This window comes from Oratosquilla oratoria, chromosome 19 (assembly GCF_046742065.1).
Source record: "Oratosquilla oratoria isolate Oo_2021 chromosome 19, ASM4674206v1, whole genome shotgun sequence".
NCBI classification, from domain to species: domain Eukaryota; kingdom Metazoa; phylum Arthropoda; class Malacostraca; order Stomatopoda; family Squillidae; genus Oratosquilla; species Oratosquilla oratoria.
This window is the reverse complement of record NC_134795.1, coordinates 51,112,615-51,140,087: the sequence shown is the minus strand read 5'-3', so window position 1 is coordinate 51,140,087 and position 27,473 is coordinate 51,112,615. Positions and strand designations below refer to the sequence as shown.

The 27,473-nt window shown below is 49.1% G+C and overlaps 1 protein-coding gene across 18 annotated transcripts in view; it reads right to left on the bottom strand.

Annotated features, from left to right (window-relative positions):
• Positions 1-27,473, bottom strand: part of LOC143035883 (uncharacterized) — a 241,077-nt gene that overhangs the window by 134,721 nt on the left and 78,883 nt on the right. Inside the window, exon 6 of one of the 18 annotated variants that reach the window (XM_076203015.1) lies at positions 6,303-6,788. The exons of 9 other annotated variants lie outside the window; for them this stretch is intronic. In XM_076203015.1, coding sequence (XP_076059130.1) covers positions 6,303-6,788 — 486 coding nt within the window. Of the gene's footprint in view, positions 1-6,302; positions 6,789-8,066; positions 8,640-10,254; positions 10,900-12,236; positions 12,824-20,534; positions 20,973-22,138; positions 23,338-23,547; positions 24,499-26,876; positions 27,255-27,473 lie in introns of those variants that run through there. 8 more of the 18 variants (XM_076203018.1, XM_076203007.1, XM_076203025.1 and 5 more) reach the window with 8 other exon arrangements.

The window sequence follows — 27,473 nt, the reverse complement described above, 5'->3', positions numbered from 1 at the left end:
GTCTAATCCGGGCCGAAGACAATGGGGGTATGTAGGAGGGTACAGAGTAAAACCACGGTAATTACTGTCAAAATATATTTCTTACCACACATAAGATAACATTACAAAACACTAATGTGACAAATCATTGACATTAGAACTTCGAAATGCGCGCGCGCACACACACATACACACACTTCAATGTCTGGGCAGTGTGCTGGATACAGAGGAGGGGGATGGGGGAAGAAAGGGGGAAGGAAGGAAAAAAATTGAGATCGAGGCTGTGAGAGATGCAACAAATCGAGGGGCGCCAGTGGTAGGGGAAGAGGAGGGGAGAAGGAGTGGGAGGAAGAGGGAATTGGGGAGTGAAGATGGGGAAGGGAGACGTAGGTGATGGGGAGGAGATCAGGGGAGGGGGGTATGATTGGGGAGGGAAGTTAGAACGAGAGGGAGACGGGAAAACGGAAGAAGGGAGAAGACGAGATAGGAAGAAAAATGGAAACGAGAAAAAACGAAGAAACAAGAAATGCTGGGGAAGAGTTGGGGAGGAAACGGAAAGAGAGGGAGAGGGACGGGGAAGAGAGAGGGGAGGGGAGGAGAGAGGGAAGGGGAGGAAAGGAAGGGGGAAGAGAGGAAAGGAAGAGACAGGGCCGGAGGAAGATGAAGGGGAAGAGAGGAAAGGGAGGAGAGGAGGGGGAAGAAGGGGAATGACGGTCGAGATAGATCGCAATGAAGGGGGAGGAGGAAGAGGAGGAGGAGGAAGGGCAGCAGAGGCGCTGGCATGGGAAACAAAAATAAATGTTTGTGGGGAAAGGAGAAGAGAGAGAAGAGAGAGAAGAGAGAGAAAAAAAACAGGTGAGCAAAAGGAAGGAGAGAAAGGGGGCGGACGGAGGGAGGGATAACAGAGGAAGAAGGAAAGGGGGGGAGGAGGAGGGGAAATGGAAGAACGAGACTAAATGGGGAGGGTGGAAAGGGAACACTGCATGAATGAATAGGAGCAAAGGCAGTACGATTTGGGGAGAGGGGAGAAGATAGAGGGGAGAGGGGAGGAAGTGGAGAGCGAGGATAAAGAGGGGGGAAAAGAAAACCGAGGAAAGAGGGGAGAAGGAAGAGAGGGGGAAGAGGAGAGAGGGGAAAGGGGAGAAAGGAGGAAGTGGAGTGCAAGCATAAAGATGGGGGAGAGAGAACCAAACCAAGTGGGGAAGAGGGGGAATGAGGGGGAAGAGAAACCCGAGGGGAGAAGGAAGAGGGGAGGGAAGACGGGGAATGAAGGGGAGAGAATGGGAAGGGCGATATAAGAGGCTTATCTCCTGCACTTTGTACATTTCCTTCGGGCCAAAGCTACACTCAATGTCACGACAATGCAATTCCTTCGTGAACACTCATTTTCACAGTTCCAAGCGGTTCTGTCGGACGGCTGCGAACCAAGTTAGGGAGACACAGTCGCCAGGCGTACCAATCACATCCAAGGTCGGTCCGCGGCCTCGCCAGCCGCGAGAAGTGTCTGGCAAGGGTTGGTACCCCTGATTTAACAGCTCTTGCTTGTGATTACGTCCTAAGGTGAGGAAGACCACGACGAAGGTGAAGATGAAGACGGCGACAATAAAGAGGAAGAAGAGGAAGAAGAAGGAGCACGTGATCAAGAAGCAAAGTACAAATAGTCCATATTCGAAAACTAGTTGGGTTCTCCAAGTACAAGTAAGGTCATCGTCATAGCCGTCAACTGACACGGGGAAGATTCTTTGATACATGGAAGTATCCTGGGCCGCGCAAACGACGCAGCCCTTGCCCTCTCCACAAGTATAATCAAAAGTACCAAATAATTAAAAGTACCAAGATGGGGTGAAGGAGGACAAGAATCGATTCATATTTTATTCCTGACTACTTCCCATAAAGACACAGTAGTGTATGTGTGTGTGTGTGTGTGTGTGTGTGTGTGTGTGTGTGTGTGTGTGTGTGTGTGTGTGCGCGCGCGCGCACCAACACGTGTACGTGTCTTCCGAAACGGAGAACACCTCTATCCCATATTTTCTTTCCTATAGTTCAACTTCCAATTGTGTGTGTGTGTGTGTATTCACATTGGTCTTTGGATCACGTGCTGGACTCGTGAACGACAGCTATTTACCTCCAGGAAGAGAGCTCTTAGCTCGTATGACCGATCTATGGGTAATGCTGTGACCTTACACGCACATGACCGATAGTAATGCTGTGACCTTACACGCACACACAACTCCCCGCACCACGATTTGGAGTAACGACACGAAGCGCAGCGATACTTAAATTATTTCACCCCTGGGAAGGATTCGAACCCGGACCGCCGTAGCGACAGTCGGGGACTCGACCAGTGTGTGTGTGTCTGTTGCCATCCCTCTTCAGGAGAGAGAACCGACGGAAGCATAAAAAATGGGGTGAGAGAGATCCCACGCAATTCACGGCACTGGAAGGGAGAGGAGGAGGGAGGAGGGAGGAGGGAGGAGGAGGAGGAAAGGAAAAGATGGTCGACGAAGAGAAAATGCCCAGGGGGAGGGTGAAGGTGAGTAGGGAATGATGAAGAACGTAGGGTAGGCGGCGGAGGCTGGTACAGTAAATATCGAGACGAGCACTAAGGGAGAGGAGGAGGAGGAGTAGGAGGAGGAAGGGGGCCAAGGAGAGCCATCTGGAAGGAGAGCCATCTGGAACGGGTGCCAACTGATGTACATAAACAGGGAAGTGCTCCCACAGGCCATACAACCCAGAGTCACTACACTGGGGGACCTTGGCAATGACCCCCTGGAAATCGAAAATCCCTCTGAGAGGCGCTCTGGAGTGTCGCCCCCTTTCCAGTCACCCTCCCACGGAGTCCCCCATCCCATCCCACCTGCGGACTTTGGGTAGGCGTTTTCAGGTTGCACCTAACAAAAGTGCCAGCACCTACAGCACCTAGTGATTTGGTAACGCTGAGGTATGGTGATTACATAATCGCACCGTAAGGATTTTGCGTCTCGTGTTTTTCCTGGCACCAGTGATAAACGAGGCGTCCAGAAACAGAGGGGCATCCCCGCCGCTTTTTACTGGTTTCGAATTAAGCACGGATATAGGAGGCTTAAGCCTTTCATGATCCACGCTCAACTCGAAACAAGTCAAGTGGCGGGGATGCCTCTCTGTTTCTGGACGCCTTACTTATTACTGGTGCCATAACACACACACACACACCCCTCGTGGCGCTGTGGTTAAGAGTTCTCGACTGCCACTACGGCGGTCTGGGTTCGACTCCCGACCAGGGCTAAAATAATTTCAGCATCGCTACGCTGCGGGGTGTTACTCCAACTCTCGTGGGCGGGGAGTTAAGAGTGTGTGTGTGCGTGTAAGGTCACAGTATTACCCTTAGATCGGTCATACGAGCTCTGAGCTCTCATCCGGGAGGTTAATAACTGTCGATCACGAATCCAACACGTGATCCAAGGCCATGGTGAATCACACACACACACACACAACCCCGATTACCACTAACTGCAACCAAAAATATACCATACCCCAGAACTCCATTAATACCAGTTTTGATGCATCTTACACCACAGCCCACACCGGTAACCGAAGCCGTCACACGACCAGCCCCCAGGTGGGGACTGGAACGAGGTTCACCAAACAATGTGGAGGAGAGTTCGAAGCTCGTTTTCAGACTACACTGTTGCATCGTGCGTTGGTGATACGGTGATAGTACCATCCGTATCACCTGAGGTTTGGTGATACACCTGGCGCGTTATGGGAGTCCTCGGCCGAGAGGAGTGTCGTACAGTATCACAAAGAATAGAAACACTGGGGTACAGTTTGGAGTCTCTGTTAACCCATTCAACTCCGATGACAAGATGTCTTGTCATTTGGTCAAATAAAACAAAAAATCATAAAACACCAAAATGTTTGATCAAACACCAGAAAAATATGACGTCAATCCTCGCTTCGCTCGCAGCGAAGCGAGGACTGACGTCATATTTTTCTGGTGTTTGATCAAACATTTTGGTGTTTTATGATTTTTTGTTTTATTTGACCAAATGACAAGACATCTTGTCATCGGAGTTGAATGGGTTAAGGCGATACACTATGATTCCGATTGATACAACGATGGGGTCACATTCCTCCAAGGCCCTTCAGACGAATCGAATCGGTTGGCGGGAACACATAACGTCACACCAGCGAAGGGGGTTGGAAAATAATCACATCTGGAAAGCCTACAGGTTGTGAAGCGGAAAAAAAAAAACTCCACAATCTTTCATCTGGATAATACAGTCAAGTAACGATTTCGACTCGTCATCGTCGTTCACTCGGGAAGCTGATACTTCAGGTTGAATCCCCAACATCATCCCCAACTCCTCCTGGTCACGCCCCCAGCCCACTCTTAGCTGAATGAAACCGTTTACCAGTAGCTAAGTACCCAAGGAGCACCAAATAAAGCCATCAAGATCGCTTTTGACCTGTTTTTATATCACGTTAGCAAAGTAGACTAAAGTTCTGTAGGAGAGAGGCCAAACGCAGAGTATGGGATCCAATGTATTTATATTTCGCTCAACAGATCCCATAATCTGCGTTTGGCTTCTCTCCTACAGTGCTGTTGCAGTCGCTGCTGCTTTTACTCATTAGGCACTAGTTCGCCTGAACATAATCATCAATGCAACACGGCCACACCTGGGTACGGGAAAGGGTTTTATCTCCTTCCCCTGGAAGATTTTCATCCTCCGTTAAGGGAAAGGGCACTCGTGGCCGAATAAAATCGACTGACGCCTCTTGCAACAAGTTTACGACCAAGTTCAGTGTCCCCAGCTTGTCTGTCGCCTTGCAAGACGCACCAATTTGTCTTCTGATGAGATCATTTCCATTGCAACAGCTGCCATGGCGTAAGATTCAAGAGAATAAGTGTTAAATAAAAACTGACATGGCATTACGATAACATTTTATTCTGGTCACTGTCAGACCATTTCATCATTTTTTTAATTGAAACATTACCACCCATCTCGAGTTGACTCAATAGTATTACGACTTTTTAATAATTCATTCAGGTCACCATTAAGTAAAAATATGAAAATAACAACAAATAATAATAATAATAATAATAATAATAATAAGGATAATAATAAGGATAATAATCATATAAAATGCACCTATGGTAGGCAACCGATTTCTGTTTGGATAGTAACGCCTCAACTTTATTAATGTTTACCTCGACTTCCAGTACCAAAGGCACCCTCTCGGGCTCATTTCTTTCGTCAAGTGATTTCATTAAACTCGTTCGACTGTAAACTTGCAAGGCTTCACTCTGGCTGCCGCCAGGTGATTTTATTCTGCTGGGGGGGGGGTTCCACCCCCCCCAGGATAGAGAACACCACTGCCTCTACACCCCTCGTCCTTTCCTTTATTTCTATCATTTTAATCTTTCCCCTGTTTTTACCTTTCCTTCCTTCCCTCCCTCCCTGACACTATTTTCATTTCTGAATCAGTCGTCAGGCTCTGACGCTCGCGCAGACGCAAAGGAGGAGGAGGGGCAGGAAGAGCAAAAAGAAGAGGGGCAGGACCAGGAGGAAGAGAAGAGGAGGCGGGTGAGATGGGGGAGGAGTAGTTGGGAGGAGGAGGAGTATTGTGAGGAGGTGGGAAGATGGCAACACCTCGGGAGGGGAGCTCGACGAGGAATGACAGTACTCGGACGTCGGCGGTCGAGGTGTGTTGGGTGGGAACGGCTCCCTTGCCCGGCACACATTATTTGCCGCACGTCCATGCAACTGTCATGATCACTCACGATAGCCATCACACCTCGCATCTCCTGACGGACAAGACGACGCAAATGTCGATGAAGTTGTCACCCACAAGAGCACCAAAGAAGCCGATGATGGCGACCCGCCCTCGTCTGACAGCCGAACGAGTACTTGCGTCACCCCTCGACCTGGGTCAAGTACTTCTTGTTCGTTACGAGCCGAGTGCCACGAGGTTATCCTCTGGACGTCGTGAGGACCTGGGCGGGTCACGTGTCACCAAAGCCCTAAAAAGATCACACCATCCTACCGAGTATTTCAACTGGTCACTGCTTCATCAAAATCAACCCATCAAGAAGTTAAGTTTCCTTCTAAGCACTGTTCACGCTTTGCCCCCCATACATCTGGTTCATCTGGAGGAAACGGGAACGTAAGCTTGTGGCGGGGGGCGAGGGGGAATATGGTGTGCGGGGGGGGGGAGGGTAGCTGCAAGCTGTTGTGTTTCCTGGCATCAGCAGTTCTCCTAGGCGCGCCCCACAGCTCGCCAGCTGCCAATCCTCGGCAGGAGGCGGGTGTTGGTCGGGTGGGGAACGGCACTGGCGGCCCTCACTGCAGACACGGCGGCGGCGGTGGCGGCGGAGGAGGAGGACGTGGGAGGAGCGGTGGCGGGGGTGGCGGAGGCGGCGGGGGTTCCCCTGCCGCCGCGACGGCCGCTGCGGACGCCCCGTGCTTCTCGAGGATATGGAAGGCGAACTGCATGGGCGAGTGGGTGCTGTATTCGCAAAAGCGGCACTGGAGCTTGTTGGCGATCCGCCTGTCGGCGTGGACGCGCATGTGGCGGCGCAGGTCGGAACGCTGACCGGCGCGGTAAGGGCACACGGGGCACTGGTGCCTCTTCTCCCCCGTGTGGGTCCGCAGGTGCCTCAGGAGGTTAGACTTGGAGTCGGACTTGTACGCGCACTGTTGGCACCAGTAGAGTTTGTCGAGTCGGTGCGAGTGGAGGTGCACCTTGAGGTCGTTCAGCGTGGCGTAGGACCGCGGACAGAAAGGGCAGGCGAGACGACCGCCACTCAGCACCAGATCACTCAACTGCTGCAACAACACAAGAGAATCCCCACGTGAGACGAAAGCACCTCATCAGGAGCCGGAGAGGGCACGGCCGCAGCAGGGCCCTCGCGTCGGCCGTTAGTGATGATGGCGGTGTGGTGGTGAAGTGGTAAGTGGTGGTGGTGGTGGTGATAACAGTAGTGGATGTGGCAAGTGGTAGTGGTGGTGGTGGGTCATTAACGGGCAGTTAAGGAGGCCAGGAGGGTAGTAGTAGTAAGTGGTAGTAGTAGTAGTATAGAGTGGCGATCATCGAGGGGTCAATCATCAATTAATCAAGTCAATCAATTAGGTGAGCAGTCAGTCACTTATTAGGGAGCATGCCGCGCCAAGTCATGCAGTACCACGAGCATATCATCATTATCATCCTCGTCCTCGTCCTCCTTGTCGTCATACAAGAGGGAGCAAGAGGAAGTCGAGATGTTAATTTAACTAAAGATGGCTGCCGATCATCATCATCATCATGCAGGCGACGTCTTTGAGTCGCGCTCTCGTGAGGCTATCATCACATCAACCACCACGACCATCACCACCACCCTCAGGGATAAGGGAGAGCGAGAATTGCTTGCGAGCGAAGCGTCAGAAAGCTGCAACAACAACAACAGCAACAACAAGGACAAGAACAACAACGGTGACGACGGCGTCAGCAAGGAGTGATATGGAAGAGGAGGATTATAGGAGGGAGAAAAATGGGGGGAGAGGGGGGAGGAAGAGACGAAAGGGGTAGTGAAGTGAGGAAGATGTGGGTGGGTGGGTGGTTAAAGAGGGTTCTTAGTAGCGAGTACTTAAGGAAGTCCTCCCGACGGGGGAGTTCAGGGTCTTACGACACGCGACACTCTTGAGGTAGCGGGTAACCATACTGAGAAACGAGGGACGAAAGGGGGGGGGGGTGTAACAGAAGAGTGAGATGCGATGGAGCAAAGAGGGGTGAAGCAAGAACAGGAAGAGGAATACGAGGAGGAAGAGGAAGAGGAAGGGGGGGGGGGTCAATATACTTCACAACAGCGCCCGCACCTCCAGTAACCGTTCGAACTGAGCCTTTGAACTTTCTACAGAAAAAGGAGCAACACCAGTTGCTCCTCCTACATCTTCACGCCGTACTGAATTTCCCAACTTCGAGAAAAAGGAATAATTTCGACTTTTTTTCCTTTACACTATCTATACGGACAACGGAACATGGCCAAAACCAAAGCAAGAGAAAGAGAGAGAGTGAGAGAGAGAGAGAGAGAGAGAGAGAGAGAGAGAGAGAGAGAGAGAGAGAGAGAGAGAGAGAGAGGGTGAGAGAGAGAGAGAGGGGAGGGACGCGGGTATCTATCTATCAAACCTGTGAATGAACATGTGTTTATCTAAATCGGACTGCTGCGGAGCCCGGTACGAGCACTTGGCACATTTGAAGGGCTTCTCGCCCGTGTGTCGCCGAATGTGCACTGCCATGTTGCTCTTCCACTGAGACCCCTTCCCGCAGAAGGGACAATGGAACCGGTATGCCTGCGGCGGAGTCTCCTTCGCCGCGCCGCCAAGCTTGCCTCTGCGGCCCTTCGAAGGCGCGCGGCACGCGGGGGGCGCCATAGAACTGCTGGAGTAGGAGGAGGAGGAGGAAGAGGAGGTGGAGGAGGATGTGGAGGCGGCGACGGCACTGGTGGCTATGGGCGCGTTCCTGTATCGGGAGGAACTTGTTGTGTTCATGAGGATCTTGGGATGTGATAGGAGCGTCGAAGCGGCGAAGACCTGCCCTGGCACAAGGCACAAGGTAGCGGCGGCGGCGGCGGAGGAAGAAGAGGTGGAGGTGGAGGTGGAGGTGGAGGAGGGCCTCGGCTGCAAGGGGTTCTTCTGGAGCCCCTGCAACAAACGAGAAGCCCCGTCGTCAGTTTACAGCAGATGAAGGGTGTTGGATTTTTTTATTTTATTTTATTTTTTTAGAACTTCCTCATAACTGGACAGATGCTGTTCACATTTATCCATCTCCCAGCGCGTTCCCACTCTCCCTCCGAGGCATATACTAGCTCACGCAAAATAAAATAAAATAAATAAATAAAATAAATAATTAAAATAAATAAATAAATGAAACAAATAAAAAATAAATAAATAGAATTGAATAAAATTTAATAAAAATATATATAAAACTCATTTCCTATGACAAAAATTAATTCACATCTGGGTTGAAGTTCCCTTGTACACAACATGGGTTTCGAACCGTTGCAACCCGCACTTCTGTCACGTGACGTCAATGTTGATCTTCCCGGCACAGAATCCGCCTACGGTCGATTACGTGGGAGAGCAGGCTCCAACCACTGGTCTACACGTGAGTAAAGTTTCAACACTAGAACAGGAAACTACCGCGCAAAAATTACAACACAAAATTCTACGGTCGTTGCAAGTTAAGTGGCGGAACCATTGGTAATCCTGAGTTGGTTGGTTGGTACGTCTTAGGCTTCCCTTTCACAGATTTTCCTCATTACGAGGAACCCACGAATACCAGGAGTCTTAATGAGCAGTAACCACTTTCCAAACGCGACTTGTGTCTTTTGGTCTCGCACGAGACTAAGAGGAAGCTATGCTACACTACATCCATCGATATTATTGTCGTACATTCCGTTTTTTTCAGCTACCATCATCTTTCTTGACCAGCATTTCCCAACCTTCGCAACCCAGGTAGTTAGGTCTAAGCCTTTTAGCACCCCCCCCTAATAACTAACATCTTATTACTAAAAGGATAAAGGCATTTTCCAACACTTTCTGATCCTAAGAGCACCGCCTGTGGTCTAAGCAAATCCTAACTGATATCTTATTACTAGAAGGATAATGGGAAGTGTAAGTATGTATGTATGCATATCTTCCCAGCAACACCTATCATTGGTTTCTGCACCACACGTTGGGAAACGTTGTCGTAGACGGATCACACCATAGTACTGACCCTCTCGCCCTCGTTAAGCAATCTCCTTTTCATTTTGGCCCCTGACGGACAACTTCATCCTTATCAGTGCCAACCCTCCTCCCCACAACGTTGCAAAGACAGGAGCCACGCTGAGCAAGGAATAACAAAGAATACAAACTTCTCAAACTACTTTATTTAATTCTTTATCACAATGAGTTCGCACATTATACAAACATGTTACAATAGCTACATCGTAACACAGACGATTTATACACTTTGTCAAAATCATACTTCCCAACCGACCCCCCCACCCCACACACGCTTACTGCAACCCCCCCCACCCGCCCCACCCCACTCCCTTGTGGTGAACTCTTCTACTTCGAGAAGATATTATCGTCAATGCGGGTCGACACTGATCACACGGCCCGCTTTGACTTCTCCGGCGGACTCAAGTAAAGGAAGACAGAACAATGGCTCATCTATTTATTCTTATTTCACGTGTGAAACCTCAAACCCACAACATCTGGGTTCTCCTCGGGCTAACCAAAAACCCAAAAGGGGTTGGAGAGAGAGAGAGAGAAAAAAAAAAAAAAGTAACGCAATGTGGTAATAACCAACGGAGTATTCTGCAGATTCCTTTCCGTGGTATTCAGGCAGTCGTGTCCGGTCAAACAACAGTTGCCGCTCACACCCCCAAAGACCATAACGTACAATTACACACGACCAGTCTGTCTTCCGCTCCCGGCCTGACGGGGGGATTCTGTTTCAGTTCGCCCCGAAGAAAAAACCCAACTTGGCAGCAGCCCAAAGGCCCGACCGCGCCCCCCGCGGCGAATGCTAGGGGCGCTCCTCATGGTACTTGATATGGTTGGTGAGTCCCGCGGGCGTGTGGGACGTGAAGGAGCACCTGGAACACGCGAAGGGCCGACGCCCCGTGTGGCCCTTCAGATGGACCCTAAGGTGGGTGTTCTGCGAGGCGCGGTAGGGGCAGTGCGGGCAGGCGTACGGCTTTTCTCCTGTGTGAGTCCGCACGTGGAGCCTCAACACATCCCGCCTCATGAACAGCTTCCCACACACAGGGCAGCTGTGGCTCACGGCTCCCCTCTGCTGCTGTTGCTGCTGCTGCTGCTGTAGCTGCTGCTGCTGCTGCTGCTGTTGGTGATGGTGGTGCTGCTGCCAGGAAATCGTCATGGCCATCGAAGCGGCAGCCGACGCCTCCACGGACTGCAAGACAAAGAGGCAGGAGTCAGCGCTGTGCCTTGCCCTCCTCTTCCTTCTTTCTTTGGCTGTTCTTCGCCGTGCCCCCCATGACACGTCGTGCCCTCGGAGGGGGGAGGCGGGGGCGGGGGCAGGGGGAGGCGGGACACACCAGTCCCGCACAGATCCGCCCTGGCCGACCACAACAGTGGGATACTTGTTATCACAGAGTGACAAACCGAATCCAAAAGCTAATTCCTTCCATCACAATACTTTATGAGACAGCCTAAGTACACCACACTTTTCTTTCTCTCCAAAAAACTACAGACTATCCGATAATTTCTATGGTAGCATATACTTTCATGTCTAACCTTTGCATTACAATATATATGTACGTGTATATACATATACATACATACGTGTATATACATATACATATATGTACGTGTATATACATATATATACGTGTATATACATATATATATATATATATATATATGTACGTGTATATACATATATATACATACATATATATACATATACATATATATATACATATATATATACATATATATACATATACATATATATACATATATACATACATATATACATATACACATATATATATATATATATATATATACATTCATATATATATATATACATACATATATATATACATACATATATATATACATACATACATATATATATATATATATATATATACATATACACATATATATACACATATATATATATATACATTCATATATATATATATACATACATATATATATACATACATATATATATACATACATATATATATACATACATACATATATATATATATATATATATATATATATATAGATCAACCAGATATTACATGTCCTCTCCCATACAAGTGTCTGACACCACCAAAGACCAGTAACTAAGGCCTTCTATGACCATAACAAAAATATATATATGTATACATACATAAATGAAAAAAAAATACTAAAAGCAGGATAAACACCATATAACCGAGTAACTCGTGACACCAGGGGACAACAGTAAACACGGAATATTGCAATTCGAGATCAGAATATAAGAATTCTTAATTCCCGTCGGTCCGAACACATGCCAGGTCAGGTCACGGCCGTAGGTCATTACTGGACTACGCCTCGGTGGATTAAAATCACCTGAAGACTATTTACTCACATCTAGAACATCCTCCCCGACATCTGGCCACGCCGTGGACAAGAGACTCGCTTGCTAGGTGTGGCTTAGCAATGGACATGGCCGCATGCTAGCTGGCTAGACGACGGACAGGCCTTCCGGTTGGCTAGGACGTGGTACTAGGACATCTGGCCCCAGCAGCAGCAGCAGCAGCAGCAGCAGTGCAGACAGCCCTTGTCCCTAACCCAGGGCAGCCAGACTGCTGCCGTTAGGTTCAGGTCATATGCCTCCGCATGTGATCCTTGAGCGCCGAGCTCTGGGTGGCCCTGTGGGAGCAGTGCGGGCACTGAAAGGGCCGCTCCCCTGTGTGCGTTCGCAGGTGACGGTTCAAGTCCGACTTCTGGATTGCCTTGTAGGGGCAGTAGGGGCATGTGTATGGCCGCTCTCCCGTATGCGTCCTCAGGTGGATCTCCAGGGCCGCCCTCGAGCGGCACGCCCTGCCACAGTGCCTGCAGGCAAACGAAGCATTGGGTCCTCCTCCTCCTCCTCCTGCGGGCGTGGCGGCGGCGGCGGCCCTGATCCCTAAGGGCATGCTGTTCCCGTACTCTAAGGGTCCAGAGTCGACTCCGCCCTCGCCAGCAGGATGGACCGGGAACCTTGCCGGGGCGGAAGGTGGTGCAGTAGGAGGAGACTTGTTCCCGACGACCATGGCACTGCTGCCAAGTACCAGAGGTCTCCCAAGGGCCTGTGGTTGCGAGGGGCGCGGTGACCCCTCCCCAGCCCACTGCAAGAGAGAAGAGACGAAAGACGCCCTCAGTTGCCGACCTACAACGACTAGGGTTGATACAACACCCACAAATACAACAACACCACCACTAGCTGTTCCGCGGTTCATATACAGTAAAAAGCACAGAGCAACACACACACACGCACACACATATACACACACACACACATACATACTGGTGCCTGGAGACAAACAGGTAAACAAGCAGGGACAACCAATTGAACTGCTCTTCGACTCTAAATAGTTGTTCAGCTCATTCTTTTATGAGCACGACAAACTATTCTGTTATTCTAATTTCCATCTGATTTTTACACGTACCACTTTAGGACATATATAATATATATATATATTTATATCTATGTGCACATTATATTTACCACAAGCGCATACGCGCGCGCGGACACACACACACATTTGAAGCACCACTGGTCTATGTTAAGCACAAGCAGTGAACCACTTTTTGAAGGCAGTCTACACAAAGCCAGTCTTGCATCACGACTTTTGCAGACATGTATACAGAGTTGGGGGGGGGAGTGGTGGGGGGGGAGGGGGCTACTGGGTGGTGACAGGACACTAAGGGTGACTGACAACATAAATGTTAAGCAATGCAGCGAGGGCAATGGAGAGGAGATCGTGGAGAGAGAGAGAGAGAGAGAGAGAGAGAGAGAGAGATAAAGCAGTATATAAGCATATCAACGTCATGCAGTCATGAAGGAAGGATACCATAAACGGTACATAGTCGTCATGGAAACGTTACAGGCGCCTCTCGTGTCAACAACTACGCCCTCTAACTGAAGTACTGGTTAACACTAGTCACGAGCCGATGCTAGCAAGGTGGTATTAACAATTTTAGTTCAACAAATCGTAGGGTCTCGCTAAACTAACAACTAAACAAAATTTAGTTCTCCAAAGTCTGTCAACATCCTAAAGGGGGAAATTACCCAAGAACTGAAACTGGAGGAAAAAAAAATAAGTGTGTGTGTGTTTACCTAATTGTAGTATACAGAAAAAAAGCAATGCTCGCTGGGTCCCGTCTCCTATTCTCTTATTTCCTAACACACCTAGACTCAAAATGTGTGTGTGTGTGTGTGTGTGTGTGTGTGTGTGTGTGTGTGTGTGTGTGTGTGTGTGTGTGTGCGCGCGTTTTTTTCTATTTTGATAAACAAACGGGTCTCCCCAAAAGAAAAGATAAAAATAAATTAATTAATTGAAAAAATGGGGGTGGGGAGATAGGGGTTGGTTTTAAGCCTACGCCATCACCGAACCGCAATATTTCTAATTAAAAGTTCAACGGTGCACCATGATCTCCCCCTCGCATCTAACAAATAAACATGTTCTTTCTTTTCCGCAATGAATGGTCTTTACGACCGATTAGCTATGGCCTTTTAAAATTCACATCAGTTTCGTTATGCCATTAAAAGAAACTTGTTGACGAACTTAACCCCGAATGGCCGTTTGTGGGTGGAGTGACGTATGCAAGATGGCCGTTTGTGGGTGGAGTGACGTATGCAAGATGGCCGTTTGTGGGTGGAGTGACGTATGCAAGATGGCCATAATTACTAGCGGACTGGGCCAAGCGGCGGTAAGCCATGATGAAAAATATAATAAGGTGAGAGTAATCATTTGAAGCGGATAGTAATACATAAACCATGGGAATTTTTTCTAAGTTCATCGTGATTGTTTACCAAGCTTGACTATGCCAAGGTATATATGATGTTCTTAACCCATTCAACTCCGATGACAAGATGTCTTGTCATTTGGTCAAATAAAACAAAAAATCATAATAAAACAACAAAATGTTTGATGATCAAACAGCACCAGAAAAATATGACGTCATCAGTCCTCGCTTCGCAGCGAAGCGAGGAGGACTGACGTCATATTTTTCTGGTGCTGTTTGATCATCAAACATTTTGTTGTTTTATTATGATTTTTTGTTTTATTTGACCAAATGACAAGACATCTTGTCATCGGAGTTGAATGGGTTAACCCCTACTGTGTCGTGTGACATTTCCCCCTTAAATTTTGACACCCAACAGGTGATTCTAATCGGTTCCAGGTGACCCCTTAGACAGCGAAAAGAAGGACGTGGCTCGTGATTTTTTTTTTTTTTTGGCAAATATGTTCTTAATTTTGTTTTGCATATTTTGGTTTTTATGTATTGGTAAATAATTATGGTGGTCGCCTTTGCTTTTTGGTGTATTCATTGAACGTCGCGCTCGTTATTCTCAGTCATCAGGCCCACTGTGGGGGGGAGAGAGAGAGAGAGAGAGAGAGAGAGAGAGAGAGAGAGAGAGAGAGAGAGAGAGAGATGATTGACCGATTACGGCCTTTCCCATTGAAGATCTTCATTCAAAGACAGGTTGACGAACCTGACGTCTACAACGTTTGTTGTCTCACGAGCGATGATGTCACGAAGCTGAATTTCATTCGACCGTTTGCTCTATCCCCGTCCACATTTTGTCTTTCTATTCTTCCGTGATAAACTGAATGGACCTAGAAATCCACTTTTTGGACACACACACATGCGTGTATGTATATATGTATGTTGGTAACCACACACAACTGATTGAAAACAGAACGCCTTAATGCACCTCAAAAAAAAAAAAAAAAAAAAAAAAAAAATCCTCACGTGCGCCAATCAAGCCAAGGACTCAAAAGGAGTTAAACTCCTCATTGACGCCTTTAACGAGGATCACCGAGAAAGGGGCGGGTTAGGATTGAGTTTAGTTGACCTATGATTCACCAGGACGTATATCCTTACGGGAAAAATAAAAACGTTGCAGAGGACAATTTTGGGTCTTACGATGTTTGGTTTGGACTCCGTGATACGGCGCGTGCGATTCATATGATGGTGTGATTTAACTATGAATATGTTGGTGTTACGTCAGGGCGTGTAAATGACATGGAGATGAATACAGTATACTCTAAAGAGGTCTATTTTCTGGAGAAGATAACAGAAACACAAAAACACTGGTGTCAATTCTCTTAAGATCAGGGCTCTAAGAGCGTTAATTGAGGTGTAGGTAGGTAGGTAGGTAGGTAGGTGTGTGTGTGTGTGTGTGTGTGTGTGTGTGTGTGTGTGTGTGTGTGTGTGTGCGTGTGTGTGTGTGTTGCGAGGTGGGACGTTCGGGTAGAATATATGATATATTGAGGGATGGGGGGGGCAAAGGGGCAGCTAGGTTCAACAGATAACCACTGATACGGTAACATCTCCTTAATCGTATCAGCGAGTCTTAAAAGCGTCATCCTTAGTCAAAATGATGTACATATACTTTGAGTCTTCAATTGCCCACGTAGCTTTCTCGCAGCGCCTTTGCCATTCTGCAGAGTGGGTTCGAAGGTGGGCCGTGAGTCTGTTATTGTGTATTCGTGGTTACTAGTTATATGCTTGTTGCCTCCAAGTGATGACTGGAACGGTTGCCTTGGACGGGAGCGACGCTGCATCCCGAATTACTTTGTCGGCCCGTTCACCGATGGGGATGCCAACATGAGATAGTTCCCAATAAAACAATACAGATTTACAGCGGAGGTTGCGAATGTGAAAAGAGTGGATATTGTCGATCAATGTGTAACGGGAGTGGACTGGGTGTATGGAAATGGGCTTCGGGGGGTGTTGGTCGAGTCCAGATGATTATGTAAGGGGAAGTAGAAAATGTAAGGTGTACTGCGACAAGGCGAAAATTCAATAAAGGGGGTTAAAGGATAGAGATGGAAGAAGGGAAGGGGGAAGAGGGACGGGGAGAATGTTGAAAATGGGTGGAGAGAAAGTGGAGCGAGGGCTGAACAGGATAATCAAGGTGGAGAGAGAAGCAAGAGGGAATGGAAACGTGGGAGTGGAGGCGTAGGGAGACTCAAGTGGAATCGGGATTACGGAGGGGAAGGAGATCAAAGGTGGGAAGGAGAAAGAGAGAAAGGGGGAGGAAGGAGAATGAAGAGAGAAAGAGAGAAAGGGGGAAAGAGAATGAAGATGGAGGAAAGAGAGTGGGAGGTGGAAAATGGGAACGTGATGTCCTTCTAGAGATAGCGAAGTGGGCGAGGGTGGAATAGTCATGGAGGGAAGGGAGTGGAGCTTGGGGTGGATAGATGTGGATGGGGATGACGGTGGTATTAGTGGTGGAGTAAGATAAGAAATAGGATGAAATGGTGGACCACAAAGACGGGGAGAGGTAACAAATGAAGAGGAAGACGGAAAAATGAAAAGAAGAGACACGAGGGAGGGGAAAAGAAACAGGAATGTGGGGGACATGAAGGGAGATGACAGAGGTGTTGAAAGTAAAGGAACAGAAGAAGAAGAAGAAGAGCGAGAGGAAGAACAAAGAAGGGAAGAAAATTATCGCGAAAAGAAACTTAAAATGCACAATGAAGAAGGCTGTGACAGAAAACTTTCCACTGCACTAGGGGGGTCCCTCCCTCTGCTGTGAGAACATCAACAGGAATCCCAAGAGAACATTAGTGACTAGTGGTCCCCCACCTAAATCCACCAATTCTTGTTATTCACACACTACTTTTGCTCTTAAATACTCGATACATTCTTTTTGCCAGAGGCTGTCTTAGAATAACATTTTTATTCTCAAAGAAATTCTACTAGTGTGCATTGTATCTAAATACTTCTAGAATAAAATAAAGTTACTATGATTTGGGATAATTAACGTATTCCAGGAAGGCCAAGGGAAAGGAAAATCATAACATCTGTCCGTGTCGGCCAGTGGTTCTCAAACTTTTTTTTTTCAGATTTACAACTATACGTACCAAGTTAATAATCCTATGCCGGGTACAGCAATGTTTTCTTGAATTTTTTTTCCTTTTGTCACCCCTCCATTAGCTCCGAAAATTTGTTAAATCCCCGCACGAGGATATTATACCCTCCAGTTTGGAAACCACTGGTGTAGGAAGACAGGGTGGGGTGGGGGAATCATCTCGCATATAAAAAAAAAAAAAAAAAAAAAAAAAAAAAAAATCCACAATAGCAAATCTCACATAAAATGAAACCATCCCGACAACCATGACATTACAACCCTCACGATTAAAATGATTAAGTTCCACATTGTAACAAGAAGGGAACCACAACCGTGCTTTGAATGGATACGCGATGGGATGCAACATTTTGAAGTTCTGGAGAAAGTGGGGCTCGAGATGTATGGGCAACAGAGAAATAAGGGGGCGGGCCAGGGACTGGCACGTACACACATAGGAATGCACACTACAGTGTGTGTGTGTGTGTGTGTGTGTGTGTGTGTGTGTGTGTGTACGTGTGTTTACCTAATTGTAGTACACTGGAAAGGAACAGCGTTCGTGTGGTACTCTGAACTCTCCAATTATATATATATATATATATGTGTGTGTGTGTGTGTGTGTGTGTGTGTGTGTGTGTGTTATACACACACGTGACAAAAATTTCCGCAGATGAGAGATGACGGAGAGGAGAGTAAAGCTTGGAGGAAGAGGAGGAGGAGGAGGAGGAGGAGGAGGAGGAGGAGGAGGAGGAGGAGGAGGAGAGAGGGAAGCGAGGGGATCGAGGGGAGAAGGAAGAGGGGAAGGCAATGGAAGGAGAAGATAGATAGCGAGACTGAAAGAGAAAGAGAGGGGGAGAGAGAGGAGAGAGAGAATAAATGTGGGGGAGAGGAACGAAAAGAAGCGAAGTGAGACAGCAGCAAAGAAAAAGAAGAGGAACTGGAAATTGGAGAAAGTGGACGTGGAAGGGAGTAGAGGTGGAAGAATGTAGTAGAGAGAGTGGGGGAGAGGACAGAAAAAGAGGAAGAGATAGAGCAAAGAGAGAGAAAAAGTAAATTGGAGAAACAGAGAGAGAGAGAGAGAGAGAGAGAGAGAGAGAGAGAGAGAGAGAGAGAGAGAGAGAGAGAGAGAGAGAGAGAGAGGGGGGGGGTACGAGACACACCCTACACCCAACACGAACGAGCAACGAGGATACCACCTATCAGGAATCTCGCTAAACAGGCTGTTTCTTTGCGTTTCGCACGTGGTGAAACAAAAGACAAAAATAGAGGTGGAGGGTGGGTGGGTGACGGGGGGGGGGGGAATAAACAAAGGAGGTTGCAATAAATGGGTCCAAGTATTTAGGAACAGCCTGTATGAGTTCTGGAATAACGCAGGTGGGTGGGTAGGGGAGGGGAAGACTAAAGGCTGTTGTTACTCGGAAGTTGTTACTTGTACAAAAGTAAGAGTAACACAGTCTGCCTGTTACAACCAGCTGTACACAGCTGGTTGGGATGGTGAGTTGGTACAGCAGAAGGGGAGATGAGAGGGGAGGCGGGTGGAGGCTGACAAGTGATTACTAGGGTAACTAGTTCAAGAAGAGGAATGGTCAATCTAGAAGAGGGGGAACTGGGTGTTCCACGGGGAGCGAAGCCAAGCGAAGCGACGCGAAGCAGGCCAGTAAATGGGAGGGGAAAGAAGAGCAGAGAGCTAGGGGAGAAGAGGGGAGAAGAGGGGAGAAGAGGGGAGATGCACATGTGGAAACCGGAGAGAGAGAGAGGGGGGGGTCACAAAAGGTGGGGTACGAGGGGAAGACAAGAGGGGAGAGGAGGAGGAGGGGAGAGGAGGAGGAGGGGAAACGCTCGTGTGAAAAACGGAGGGACCGCTGCTAGAGGAAGAGGAAGGGGAAAAGAGAAAAGAGGAAGGGAGGAGGGGGAAGGATGGAAGGGGAGAGGAGGAGTAGGAGGGAGAGGAGGAGGAGGAGGAGGAGGGAGTGGAGGAAGTGGTGGCGAAGAACGAAATGTGAAAGAAAAGGTGAAAGACGAAAGCAGCGAGAGGAAAGGGAAGAGGTTGAAAGGGAGAAAGGAAGAGGATGAAGGCATGGAGGAAAACGAAAGTAAGATGTGGAGGACGGGGAGGGTGGTGGTATTGGTGGAGATTATGGAGGAGGAGGAGGAGGAGGAGGAGGAAGAGGAGGAGGAGGAGGAGAAGATGAAGGTAGGGATGGCTACAAGTGCAGGTTCACTATAGGGGTAGACACGGGGGCATGCAGACACATCGCTACCTGACTCCAAAGGAAAGGAACTTCTACAAGGCGCTCGGGAGTGAGGAAGTGGTGGTGGTGGTGGTGGTGGTGGTGTGTGCGTGTGTGTGGGAAGGTGTTGGTACCGAAATGGGGCAAATGAAATGGAGGGAGAAGAGCTTAAACATAAAACATTTCGCACACTTTGCTTGCTGAGGTAGTTCAGAGTGTCAGACACAGTGACCGCAAGGAAGCTTGATTCCTAAGCTTAACAACAACGACAACATACATGTGAATGAGGTAGCTGGTGATAGGAACGCCCCCTATTCTAGCCACCGTCGGGGCAACGTGCGGGGAGCACGCACACGCGCGCGCGCGCGCCCCCCGACGATTACTGTCACTCCTCCTGCAGGTTTCTTACACACACGACGGAGGGGGCCTTCGAGCTGGCGCGTGGCAACTCGGCATGCCAACGCTTGGCAGGAGGAGGAGGAGGAGGAGGAGGAGGAGGAGGAGGAGGGACGGGGGGGGGAAGGAGTGGGGGTTGTCCACTGTAGGGGGGCAGTAGGTTGTGTGTGGGCGGGCCCGCGGCCTGTGCAACCGACCGACCAACCGACCAACCAGTCGTTGGGCAGGGCCAGTCTGTGCAGAGGCCAGAGCGTGCGAGCGAGCCAGGAAGAGTAGGAGGAGGACGACGAGGAGGGGTGGGGATGGGGGTGGGGGGTAAGGACAGGGCCGTGTACGGGTCAGGAACCGGACCGCACCGGCCAGTTAGGCCGGCGTGCCGTGCTCGGTGGCCAGGTGCCTCTTGAGTCTAAACTTGACGGCGGCGCGGAAGGGGCAGAGTGGGCAAGCGTAGGGCTTCTCGCCCGTGTGGCTCCTGTGGTGCCTGGTGAGGTCGGAGCGTTGAAGGGCGCGGTAGGGGCAGGCCGGGCACTTGTATGGCCGCTCCCCAGTGTGCGTCCTGACGTGAACCTCCAGGCTATGGCGATGCGGACACACGCGGCCGCACACGCCACACGTCAGGTCCAGCCGCCCCTGCCCAAGCCGCTCTACACCCTGGTAGGCTCGCACCCCTGCCCCGGCAAAGGCATGAGTCACGGAAGAGGAGGAGGAGCAAGAGGAGGAGGAGGAGACTTTGCCGCTGAGCAGAGCAAGAGCGGAGATCTGAGTCCCCCCCGGCAGAGATCGCAGCTGGAAAGAAGACAGAAGCCAAGTTTCAGACAGACTCGTCCTATCAACCCCCACAACGGACACAACTTCACAGCCAAGAACATCAATGAACCCGCAACTCCCACAACTCGTTACTACCTGCAGATTTGCCGCCAAGTCTCGGGAATTCCCCGCCCCTCCCCCACCCCCAAATTGAATTTTCTTCTCAAAAATATAAAACAACTGCAGCAGTCACACTCTGATCTCGGTCCACGAAATACGAATTCTGACTCAGGTGGCTAGTAAAGGGAACCATGACTTCGGTGTGACTGCTGCAGGGATTTTGTGAAAAGAAAATTCGAAAGGCGGCATTCCAAGACTTTTGGGGCGAACCTTGAGGGCCGTAGACGGTCGATGTGTCCGGGTCCTGGTAGGTAGTTTGGTGGCAACGACAACAATGCCCTCCTACATCTCACCCACGTGAGAGACAGCCTTTTACTCCCTTCACACACTTAGGAACCCACAGTGTCACGGTTTCCTCTTCCCAAACGTCACTTTTTTTTAATTTTATTTCTTTGTTTACATTCTTTAAAATACATCATGTCCTTCCCGCCTCTCTCCCTCTACGTACTTTACTATCTTCCTTTACATACAGTCACGGTTTCCTTTCCCAACGCCATTTAACCTTCTTTAAATGAGATAATGTCCCTCCTCTTCATCTGCGTATCTCACAGCTTCTTTTACCTTCACAACAACCCAACTCCCTCATAAGGAACTTTTGAACATGAGAATGGAAGAGACTGCAAGAGACCATAAAGCCTACACTAGGTAGACCTACATCCCTTACCACCTATCATCCCCATCCATTGTTATCTAATCTTTTTAAATCAACCTGTTTCAGCGCTCCCTGCTAAGTCAATTCCATTCGTTAACCATTCTGCTGGTAAACCAGTTATTGTCTATTTCCTTCTAGATAATCCTTCTGTCCTGCCTCACTCCCGTCCCGTGACTTCCTCTCTCTAGGTAATAGAACCTAAGTCCTTCACCCAAGCAGTTCGCCATCTACGAGCAGGACCTCCAGTCCAGTTCGTCCTCGAGCGATGTCTTCATCACCCTCAACCTTCAAGTTCCTTGCAAAGTGCACCTTAGACGCACGAATCGTCACAAACACATACACACTGAGAAACAATGATAGGAAAACCCACATAAGCTTTATTATTTCTTTATTGATTATCTTCATCACAATACTGCAAGAAAATATGATCAAAATGTTAAATACACCTTAGCGACTTCGCCTTGTGACTTGCTTCTTCAGAGTGCTCGCGAACACAAGCACGAGAGTCCTTGACTATGAAAAAACATTCGTATCAAAGAGAGTAGTCTAGCTACGTAACGAGCATCGGGCACGCATGCGCGCGAACCCTCTTCATCACAACCATTACAAAACATAGCCCCACCCCCACCCCACAAACCCACCCAACCCCACCCACGTCTCCGGCACACCAACCCGTGGGGGTTAAAACTTCTTGGGGACCTCTTACCCAAAACATAAGAAAGGCATTTCAAAATTTGTATTTTGCTTATTCCACTCGTTTCATCTCTCACTTTCTTCCTTTCGAAACGGAAACATGTGAGGAACGTCACCAGTTTAAATGCTGCGCTTGAAGGTTCCCCCTTTTGTACATTTATACATTTTTTTTTTCGGTTAGCTGCACGGAATGTTGGAATCAAAATATTCGATTGAGAGAACTGGCTCGTCGCGCCCTTCGAACACCTTCCGCGTATGGAGCGATCAATTCTTATCTTTTCAACTCGATCAGCACCGCCCTAGGGTCACCTCACCACCTCACAACAGATCCTGACGGTTCTCCTCGGGGCCTACACCACCGCCGCCGCCGGCGCCGTGGGTGGCCAGGTGAACCTTGAGGTTGTATCGGCTGTTACTCCGGTAGCAACAATGAGGGCAAGCGTGCGGTTTCTCTCCTGTGTGGATCCGTATGTGTTTGTTGAGGTTGCTCCGCTGATGGGCCTGGTACGAGCAGAAGGGACAACAGTAGGGTCTTTCCCCTGTGTGACACCGCATGTGGATCTTGAGGGCGCCCCTCGACTGACACGTCCTTCCGCAGAACTGACACATGCGGTCTGGACGGTACACCTGCTGCGGCTGCGGCTCTTGCGACTGCAGCTGGGGTTGTTCCTGCGGGTCCTGGTATTTCTGCGTGTCTTGGTACTGGAAGAAAAGTTGGTCTTCCAGCTGGGGGCTTCCTTGGACTTGCGACACGGGCACTCCCGTTGTGGTGGTGCTGTTGGTGTCTGTGTTGGTGGTGGTGTTGGCGCTCGTGGAAGTGGCTGACGGGGAGATGGAGGGAGACGATACGACGAAGGGAAGAGCCGTTGAGGCGCTCGCCTGCAAAAGGAAAAAAAGGCCTTCGGTTCAGCAACTCCTCGGCCACCAACAGGATGGGTTCGAGCCCGGTACTCGATCCCACGAGCTGAGATCAACACGCCACAGCACAGAAATCAACCCCCGAGCTGGCTCAACCTATGTAAACACTCACATGGCACAATGAAAAGGTGTGGTGTAACATTCTAGACCATCGTTTTTTTTTTCAAAAGGAAAAGAAAAAAAAAAAAAAAAAAAAAAAAAAACCCATTTTCTTTAGTCACGGGATCAATAATTCCTCAGTATTGCTCTTTTATTAACGAAACACTTCACGCCAACTGTTTTCGTCTTTTGCACAGCCTAGTTTTTCGACACACACATAAATATAATATGTGTATATATATATATATATATATATATATATATATATATATATATATATATATATATATATATATATGTGTTAATCTGTATTCCAAAACAAATGGGGAAACCCACGTTTAACAATAATTTAATATCGATTTTGAAACGCATTATTCTGTTTTCATTTTAAAATCTTTAAAAACCAAAATGGAGAAAGGCAAAGAAAGATAACTGACGTCCCTCCCTCCTACAGGAACCGAACTATTCCCGTTTGTGAATGTGGAACATGTGGCGCTTGAGATTCCCTTTCTTGGAGGCTCGATAGGAACAGAGTGGACAGGCGTAAGGCTTCTCTCCCGTGTGCGTGAGCAGGTGTGCCTTCACGTTCGACAGCTTGGAAGAGCAGTACCCGCACACTGGGCACAGGTGGTTCCCCAGCGTCGTCGCGTACCACGCAGAGTCCCCCGTGCCGTACACTCCAGTACCACCACCACTCTCCCCTCCTCCTCCTCCTCCTCCACCACCATTACCACCTCTGCTGTCGTCAGCAGAGACGAGGTGTGGGTGTTGCTGAAGCTGAGGTTGCTGCGTCGGGGGGGCGTGAGGTGCCCGGTGAAGATGCGGCGGGAGAAGAGGTGGCCTGAGGTGGAGGTGAGGGGACCCCGCGAGGGGATGGGCCAAGGCACCGCCGGCCAGAACGGTGGAGGCGGTCACAGGGCCCCGCTCCACCACCCCGTCCTCCACTACCTCCTTGCCCTCCACACACACTTCTTCTCTTGCACTGCCTCCACCTCCTCCCTCCAGAGCCACTGGATGTCGCTGCTGCAACAGAAAGAACGACTCCCTAAGTGCCGGCGGGTCGCGGGGGGTTCTGTCTTCCTCACACAAACTACAGTCGGGTCACCTTAGGTCAGAAAATATATATATATATCAAAATAGTTCTAGCTGCGTGTTTGTTTTTCTCCTTGTTACTTTCGTTAAACACATGACACAATGAATACAAGAGGTGCAATTCTACACCATCGCACTTTTTTTTCCGAACCAAACTCCTTTCCCCATTTCTTTTTTTTCTTTCTTTCTTTCGGGCACGTGGCCAGTAATTCATCGACATTGCTCTCTTGTTAACAAAAATTTCGTCTCTTGCACAGCCATTTTTTCGACGTATTTTTTTTTCCCAAAGCTGTATAAAAAAAAGGAAAATATCCGTTTAACAATTATCGACTTTAAAACTTTTCAATTCTTATTTCTTATTTCAGGTAGAGATTCAAATGAACACTTCTTCCCCAACAGAAACCGACTTAGCTCAGTTTCTCGTTACCTTCATCAACTGGGAGCACACGTCAGGAGGCGCGTCGCTTCACTCACACGTCACATCCCACCGTTTCCGAGCAATCTCCCATGCAGGCACCCCACCCATTGTATACAGCTCTCGGCATGAGTAGGCCTCCTCCTGTGAACCTGCACCGCGGGTTGATGGATTGATGGATTTGATTTATGAAATTTCAGGCTTGAAGGCCAAACGCCGGAGCCGGTAGGCCATTAAGCGCAGCACCGCGGGTTGACACCTCACCAAATCAGCCCGTGAGTGGGATCAACATAAGGAGAACCTGCCACGTGCTCATGCAACAGGAGCTGACGCTCGGGAGTTACCCTGGCGCCAGAGACGTCGTCGACACGCCCCTTTCGAGTCAGGATTCTGTGCCCAAGTGCCACAACCAGAGAGCACAAAGGACTTAGAGATTCGGACCTCAGCCTTCCAGCATGAATAACGACAGTGCCCCTGGCGGAGAGATTCCATAGCTCCATGGGCAATGCTAACCCGACGTCGTGACATGACCCACCACTGTAATGACCTCGCTACATACATGGACAGACCAGGTAAGCCCCCAAACCCCTGGGTTTCGATTTTAGTCCGGAAGACTCCCTGCGGTCTCACCTCCCTGTGAAGAGACTCGAAACCAGGGACTCTGACGACTTCGCAAGAAGGACAGCATCACCATCAAAGATATGCTTAATGCCCTTCGTGCTGCCAACGGATGCTCAGCAATGGCAGTGATCTACAAATCTGCCCAAAAATCTAGCCCATGCAGAAGTTGAAAAGTGCCGAGGCGAGGACATACCCGGACAAGCTATCAGGGCAGACACCAGATATTGAGTCACTATTCCTTGCAGGACTCCCACGGATTCCCAGAAGATCCCCCAAAAGACCCCAGGATCCCAGAGGGCCCCCAGAAGATCCTACAGGACTCACGCGATGTAGTGTCAAACGACTTCTTGAGATCAACAGAGACTGCAAGCGACCCTGAAATTCCGTCGGAGCTCCGGAAGAACACGGAAGCGACCAAACACCAGGATCCAATCAGCTGCCGAGTTAAAGGACGCGAACCCAGACTGCTTGGACTCCTGAAAATTTAGCAGATGGTATCGAAACCGCGCCAGCAACAGATAGGCGAGCACCTTACCCGGCACACTGAGCCTTGTACGGCGACAAGTGTTCCAGTTCTCCCAGTCCTGCTTCCACATAGGGACCTCCAGCCCCCCTTTCCCCAGTCCGAAGGAAAGGTCTTGTCTGTGGATGAGTCACACGGGGCGCTTTAGGATTATCTTAAAGGGCGACCGATAGGAGTCCTGGCACAGACCTCCCCCATGTGGGTGACCAGTTGCGCCTTGGAGAAGCAACACCACACACCCAGGGCACAGGGTGTGATCGCAACCCGCGCCGTATATTTTGGTGCCACCTCCATCACCACCACCTCTGCTACCACCAGGTACTCCTGAAGCTGAAGGGGGCAAGGGCGAGCTCAGGAGGTGAGGGGACCCCGCGAGGGGATGGGCCAAGGCCCCGTCGACTAGAACAGTGTAGGCGGTCACGGGGGGCCCCCCCAACTCCTTCCTTACCCCGTCCTCTGTTACAACCTTTACAACCTCATTGCCCTCCATTCTGCTTTCTTCACACAAACTTCAGTCGGTTCACCACAAGTCAAACTAAAGATCAAAGACTTTCAGCTGCGATTTATATATTATATAATTTATATATTATATAATTTATATATATATATAATATTTTTATATATATATATATATATATATATATATATATATATATATATAATTTGTTTATTTATTTATTTTTGAGTATTTTATACCTATCCCTAGTTTGATCCCACCCAGGTCTTTGGGTTTGCTATGGGGTAGCAGTGTTCCTTCCTTCCTTCCTAACCCGTGGGTTGCTGCTGTTCCCCGCCATGCACAGTAGCAATATGCATGTTCAACCTAAGGGAATTGGTGCTACTGTAGGAGCAGAAATGACACCGGTAGTTTTTGCAATGCGTTCTCATGTGCTTATCCAAGTCAGACTTCTGGATGGCTTTGTGAGGGCAGTAGGGGCACGGGTAGGGGCGCTCGCCGGTGTGCGTTCGAATGTGCAGCTTGAGGTGGTCCTTGCGTTTGCTGACCCGCCCGCAGAAGGGGCAGGTCAAGTCGGTCGAGCCCCGCTGAAGCACGCGCGCCACCGCCAGACTCAGCTCCCTCGGCTCGTGTAGGTGCGTCGGCAGGACGAAGTGGGGCGGCTCCGCCGGCTGCAAGGGAGAAGGAACGAGCGCGCCGTCAGTACAGCTCCTGCTGCTGCTCTTGGGGGGTTCTGCAACTTCTACGAGATGCTCCTCCCCCTCCACACTAACAAACATTCTTTAATGCTGCTATTCAGGGTGAGGCTGGCGACCACCCCCTATACACCACACAACCCAGCCCTTAACCTGCCGTATACCAGGCATCACCACCGACTCTACAAACAATAA